Source organism: Coturnix japonica, chromosome 22 (genome assembly GCF_001577835.2).
Source record: "Coturnix japonica isolate 7356 chromosome 22, Coturnix japonica 2.1, whole genome shotgun sequence".
Lineage (NCBI taxonomy): Eukaryota > Metazoa > Chordata > Aves > Galliformes > Phasianidae > Coturnix > Coturnix japonica.
Genome location: NC_029537.1, coordinates 834,804 through 840,965, shown reverse-complemented (window position 1 = coordinate 840,965; position 6,162 = coordinate 834,804). Strand labels below are relative to the sequence as shown.

At 58.4% G+C, this 6,162-nt stretch overlaps 2 protein-coding genes across 2 annotated transcripts in view; both read left to right on the top strand.

Annotated features, from left to right (window-relative positions):
* Positions 1 to 289: 289 nt before the first annotated feature.
* On the top strand, positions 290 to 2,512 carry FIGLA (folliculogenesis specific bHLH transcription factor). Its single transcript, XM_015882836.1, has 3 exons — positions 290 to 946; positions 1,833 to 2,104; positions 2,226 to 2,512. The coding sequence occupies exons 1-3, from the start codon at positions 731 to 733 to the stop codon at positions 2,281 to 2,283; spliced, it is 546 nt and encodes a 181-aa protein (XP_015738322.1). The 5' UTR covers positions 290 to 730; the 3' UTR covers positions 2,284 to 2,512.
* Positions 2,513 to 3,340: 828 nt separating this feature from the next.
* ADD2 (adducin 2) overlaps positions 3,341 to 6,162 on the top strand; it is a 9,031-nt gene continuing 6,209 nt past the window's right edge. The window contains exons 1-4 of the mRNA XM_015883019.2: positions 3,341 to 3,533; positions 3,974 to 4,166; positions 4,786 to 4,924; positions 5,643 to 5,794. Of these exons, the coding sequence (XP_015738505.1) occupies positions 3,984 to 4,166; positions 4,786 to 4,924; positions 5,643 to 5,794 (474 nt within the window). The 5' untranslated portion in view covers positions 3,341 to 3,533; positions 3,974 to 3,983. The remainder of the gene's footprint in view (positions 3,534 to 3,973; positions 4,167 to 4,785; positions 4,925 to 5,642; positions 5,795 to 6,162) is intronic.

Below are 6,162 nucleotides of genomic sequence, written 5' to 3'. Positions count from 1 at the left end.
TCGCCCTATTAATGTGGACACCCGCTCTTCTTTCCAGCATCCCATATTAGTAGATGCGGGGCCCCCAGACCCCACTCCTCCCTTCTGTGCTCACCACGAGGTCCCATTTGGGGGATGATTTTTGGGGTCAATGCTGCAGCTTAGGGCTGTTTAGGGGGACAGCATCACATTCGTTCTGTGTTGAACCCCAATAACTGATAACCCCAATAACTGCGATGCCCCTCCCCAAAAACAAGTCAATAACCCCAATAACCCCAATAACCCCAATAACCCTAATAACCCTAATAACCCTAATAACCCCAATAACTATGACCTCCAATAACTGATAACCCCAGCAACTGATAACCCCAATAACCCCAAAAATCAATGAACCCAGATACTCCCTATAACCACGATCCCAAACCCAATAACCAATAGCCCCGCAACCCCTAAATCAAACACCCCAATAACCCCACAGCTTAAAGCCCCATTAAAGCTTTCTTATTGAAAGCTTTGGGGTCACCCTGCCCCATGGGCTCATCTTAGGGCTCAGATATGGACAGAGCACAGCGGTGCAGCCCCCAAACCAGCACTAATTAGGGGAAAGGGTGCTGCTCATTAACCCCAGCTGGGCACCAGCTGCAGCCCCCATTAGACCCAGGGTATTTAGGACGCACCTGGGGGCCCTTTTTAGGGTCTTTTCTTTAGGGGAAGCTGCTCTACCCGCTGCTCCTGACCCTACAGCTGAGTTATGGGGGAGCAGCAGGGTGCTCCGAGGGTGCTGCTGCTGCCCACCCCTCCCCCCGAGGTTCTGGCTGTGGTGCTCAGCCAACAGCACGGACCCCTGCCCCATGCAGCCCCCATAACCCGCCTGCGCCGCGGCCCCAATGGGGTCTATAAGGCTTTGGGGGATCCCGAGGGGGTCCTGGAGCGGCGGCGTGCGGCCAATGCCAAAGAAAGGGAGAGGGTGAGGGACCCCATGGGAGCCCCCGGGGGTGGGGATGGGGGGGATAGGGGTTGGGATGGGGGATAGGGGTTGGGATGGGGGATAGGGGTTGGGATGGGGGATAGGGGTTGGGATGGGGTATAGGGTTGGGATGGGGTATAGGGTCAGAGTACTGTGGGTTATAGGGTTGGGATGGGGTATAGGGTTGGGGGGACATTGGGGTGATGCACTGTGGGGTTTGGCTTTTCCATCCCATGTGGGATCAAGGCTCTGGTGGCTCACAGTTATTGGGGTCGGTGGGGATTTTGGGGTCTGCTGCTGGGGAAGGGGTGGGGGGGGTCTTGGTTATGGGGGTCTGCAGTTAATGGGGCTCGTGGTTCTTGGGGCCTGTTGTTTGTAGGGGGTTGGAGTTAGTGGGGTTTTGTTTTGGTTCTGGGGGGTCCCAGTCATTTAGGGTTGGGGTTCTTGGGGTCTGTGGGTGTTGTGAGTTGTGGTTTGGAGAGTTTGTTATTAGGGGCTTGGGGTCTGCATTTAATGGGATCAGGGGTTGGCCTTGGCCTTTGGGGTCAGTATTGATTTGGGGTCAGGGTTAATGCTGGGGTTGGGGATCTGGTGTTTGGGGTCAACACTGATTTGTTGTTAGAGTTTGCCCTGGGGTTTGGGATCAGGATTCACCCTTGGCTTTTGGGGCTGGAGTTCTGGGGTTTAGGGCTAGAATTGATGTGGGGTCAGGGCAGGTTTGGGGTCAGTGTGCACTGGGGTCTGAGTTCTGGGGTCAAGATGCACCTTGAGCTCTGGGTTCTGCTCTTGCCCTCGGGCTTTGGGGTCAGCCTTGCTTTGGTTTTAGGGTTCACCCCGTACTTTGGGGTAAGGGCTGATATTGGGGTCGGGGTTTCTCCCCCTACAGATCCGGAACCTGAACAGCGGATTCTCAACCCTAAAGGCGCTGGTGCCGCTGATGCCGCAGGACCGTAAACCCAGCAAAGCCGACACCCTGCGGGCGGCCGCCGAGTACATCCGCCTGCTGCGGGGGGTGCTGCGGGACACGGGGGGGCTGCAGGAGCCCCCAGACCCCAACGACGTGACCCATAAGGAAGGAGGGGGGGACGGCCCTATAGGCTCCAACGTGCCCCCCAACCACAGCCGTGGGGTTCCCAGCCCTGTGTGGGGCGGCTGCAGGTGAGTGGGGGCGGACCTGGAAGATTTGGGGTTTCTTTAGGATTTTGGGGGGGGGGGCAGCCATGGGGTGATTCAAATCGCCCCCAAAGAACCCCCAAAAGAAATATTCTTTATTTTCCAGGCACATCGTGATCATCCCTAAGGAAATTAATGAAGATTTGGGGGGGGACCCCGAGTGATGGCGACGTCCCAGCGCTGATTTCGGTGCCCCCAGACCAGAACTGACCCCCGCCCCCCCCCGCATTGATCCTATGGATGCTCCGCGTCCCCGTGGTGCTGTTTGAAGGGGGGGGGAGGGGAGGGGTCGGAGGGAGGCGGTGCCTTTAATTGCTCATTAAAGCGTAATTGGGCTCCGGCACCTGCGCTGCGCCCCAGGTGGGTGCGCTCATTAAACGCGGACATGAATTATCGAGGTTGGGCTTCTGTTTATGGGGGGGGGTTTGCGGGGGTGGTTTCGCCCCGCACACGCAGGTGGGGGTGGATGGGATGAATCGATGGGGGGGGGAGCGTTGCGGGCGCTGTGGGCTTTGTCGGCAGGGGGAGCTCGGGAGCGGGAGGGGCTGCTTTGTCGCATCGCCGACGTGGGGACGGGGGGGGGGATTTGAGGGGGGGCACAGAGACACGCCTGTCCCCGTCGGGACGGTCAATGAGATCACGGTTGGGTGATAGCCAGCACATGAGAAAGGTGGGTGCGGGGGGGCTGGGCGGCAATGCACCCTCGCCATATAAGGGCCACCAAACCCACACCCCTCAAAACACCTACCCACATACAAAACATAAACCACACTGTCACATCTCATATACAATAAGGGATGGGGCCGTCGACCTAGTAGGGGGGGATGCTAAGAAGGAAGGCGTAATGGGAGAGAGGGGGTTAACAACATAGATATACTACCCACCACCTCATAATTTAACCCCTCCCCACATTCAAAACCCACACCACCTTTCCAATATTCCCTCTCGAATCCTCTTCCTCCTGCTCTCTCGCACTCCTGCTGCGGGCAGCGGGGCGCATCCCACCCCCCGCCTTTCAGTTTCCATAAAATTAGCACAAAAACAGTGTGAATATAGACCCCCATATCCCCAGCCACAATATTATACCACAGAGCACTAACCCCTCCGCACACCCATCAAACTTTTTTTTCGGTCACTTCACATCAGCATTGGTGGGCTGTAGGGAACCGTTCCCCACCATCCCTCCCACCCCCAATTAGGGGAATACTGCCACTTTTTCCGCCCCCCCCCAAGTCCATCCATCCGCCAACCTCAGCGCTGCGCTCTGCCGCAGAGGGGTTGGGTGTGGTGAGGGGGGGGGCACCCCATAATATCCCTACAACCCCCCCCCTCTGTTCTGCTTTAATGCTGGGGGGGGCGCTGAGCAGCCCCTATTATTGCCATAGGAACAGCTGTGGGTCGCCGCTCACTGCAGGTGGGTGACATTTGGGGTTGGGGGGGGGGCTGCATGGTGTTGTGAATGAACACAGCCGGGGGGGGAGGTTTTGGGTTTAAGGGGTTATTTGGGGCCCTGCTGCATCCCCACTGCTGGGTGGGGTGGGGGATGCTTTGTATGGGGGGGGTGAAGGAGATCCCAATTAAGGCCTTTTGGGGGGAGGGAGGGCACGTTGTTCACCCCATTTCCCCAAGATCTCCCAATTTTCCCCCCTATTTCCCCATCCCCCATCCCCCCCCCATCCCATCACCCCATACAGGGCGGGGATGGCAGAGCCCTTATCTATGGGGTGCAGGCAGGGGCTGTCCACCCCCCACCCCCCGCATGGTTCTCTCCAGTGCTGCTTGCTATGGGAACCTGGGCTCTGTGGGGCTGTTTGGGCAGCAATAGGGGCTCATTGCACGCCCTGCTGGCTGTAGGGCCGCCGGGATGAGCACAGCTGCCAGCCCTGAGCCCCCCCCATCCCCCCCCGCCCCCGGACCCCGATACTTTGATCGCTTCCCTGAGGATGACCCCGAATACCTGCGGGAGCGCAACATGGCAGCCGACCTGCGGCAGGACTTCAACATGATGGAGCAGAAGAAGAGGGTCACCATGATCCTACAGAGCCCGGTGAGCGGCGGCCCCTGACCCTAAAAATGGCCTCCTTGGCCCTAAACAGCCCTTATGCCCCATCCTGCCCCTCCTTAGCCCCAAATGTTCCTCCTGTCCAATCCCAGCCCCATCCTATCCAAGCTGTTCTTCCTGCCCCATCCCAAACCCATCCCACCCCTTCTGACCCTAAACATCCCCCCTGTCCCATCCCAGCCCCATCCCATCCCTCAGAGCCCCCAAATGCTCCTCCTTTCCCATCCCAAACCCACCCTGACCCCAAATGTTCTCCCCATCCCATCCCTCAGAGCCCCCAGATTCTCCTCCTTTCCCATCCCAAACCCACCCCAAATGTTCTTCCTGCCCCATCCACGTCCCTTCTGTCCCCAAATGTCCCTCCTGCCCCAAAGAAAATCCTGCTCTGTGTTGGTTCAGGGTCCCCCCCCCCTCAATCTATCGGTGTCACCACACTATTGATGTCACCATGGTGCCACCACCGTCCCCATTGGCACCGAGGTGGTGATGTCACCATGATGTCACCATCCCAATTGGCACCAAGTTGGTGACATCACCATGATGTCACCCCCCCATTTGGAGACGCCACCACCAAGATGCCCCCAGACGTCCCCTTTCCCCGCAGTCTTTCAGGGAGGAGCTGGAGAGTCTCATCCAGGAGCAGATGAAGAAGGGGAACAACTCGTCCCACGTCTGGGCGCTGCGGCAGATCGCCGACTTCGTGGCCACCACGTCCCCCGCTGCCCTGCCCACCTCCCCCATGGGTACGGCTGGGGGGGGGGGCTCCATTCCCAATGGGGAAGCTGGGAGAGGGGAGGGGGGATGGAGAGCTGCTGTCCCCATGCTGCGCCCCCCCAGTGTACCCATGTTGTCCTACATCCCCCCCATGCTCTCGTCCCAATGTCCTGCTGTTTTGTCCCTGTGTTGTCACCCTACTGTCCTCCCATTGTCCCCCACCATGCCCATATTGTGGCCCCCTGCTGTCCCCACATTGCATCCCGACATTGTCCATACATTGTCCCCATGCTGTCTGGATGCTGTCCCCCCCCCCATTGTCCCCACTCTGTGTCCCCACTCCATGCCCTTTCTTATGTCCCCTACTGTCCCATCACCCCATGCTGTCCCTGTGTCCCCATGTTGTGTCCCCACATTGCATCCCCCTCTTATCCCCACATCATCCTCACACATCCCCCCATTGTGTCACCCTGCTGTCCCCATGTTATCTGTACATTGTGCCCCCATTGTCCCCATGTTCTGTTCCTGCTGTCCCCCCATTATCCCCAAGCTGTTTCCCTCTGCTGTCCCCCCATTATCACCACATTGTCCCCACGTTCTGTTCCCCACTATCCCCCCATCATCCCCCCACATTGCCCCATGCTGTATCCCCCTGCTGTGTCCCAATGTTGCATCCCCACACTGTCCCCACTCTGTGTCTCCCCGCCGTCCCCACATCCCCCCACACCGTCCCCTCTGTCCCCGCAGGTCTCACGGCGGTGACTCCCATTAACGACCTGCACGGCCCCGATGTTCCAGCTCTGGCCAAGGGCGAGCGTTTGATGCGCTGCAAAGTGGGCAGCGTGCACCGCCTGCTGGACCTGTACGGCTGGGCGCAGCTGGGCCACGCCGCCGTCACCGTGAGCACCGCGGATTTTTCGCTTTTTGCTCTTTTTCTCCGCTTTGTAACCCATCCTTTTGTCCTCCCGACGGGATGAAGCCGTTCAAGGCTTTTTCCTAAGGCCGTTTCGGGCTTTTCCTTTCGTGTCGCTTCACGGGGGGAAGAGCGGCGTTGGTTTCTAAGTCACGTGTTTGATGCGTATGGATCGATGGCCCTTATTGCATTGATTTCGGTTATTTATTCCACTTATTTTGCTTTATTTATTTCTCTATTTCCCCCACCCCTTTCCTCATTTCCTCCCCTCTTTTCCCCCCTTTCCTCCCCTCTTTTCCCCTCTTTCCTCCCCTCTTTTCCCCCCTTTCCTCCCCTCTTTTCCCCCCTTTCCTC

What these genes read in the sequence shown, in the direction of transcription:
- FIGLA (XM_015882836.1), top strand. Translation starts at nt 731, where the DNA reads ATGGGGGAGCAGCAGGGTGCTCCGAGGGTGCTGCTGCTGCCCACCCCT. An exon ending in ATGCCAAAGAAAGGGAGAGG is followed by an intron (nt 947 to 1,832) that starts GTGAGGGACCCC and finishes CTCCCCCTACAG; the next exon opens with ATCCGGAACCTGAACAGCGG. An exon ending in CCTGTGTGGGGCGGCTGCAG is followed by an intron (nt 2,105 to 2,225) that starts GTGAGTGGGGGC and finishes TTTATTTTCCAG; the next exon opens with GCACATCGTGATCATCCCTA.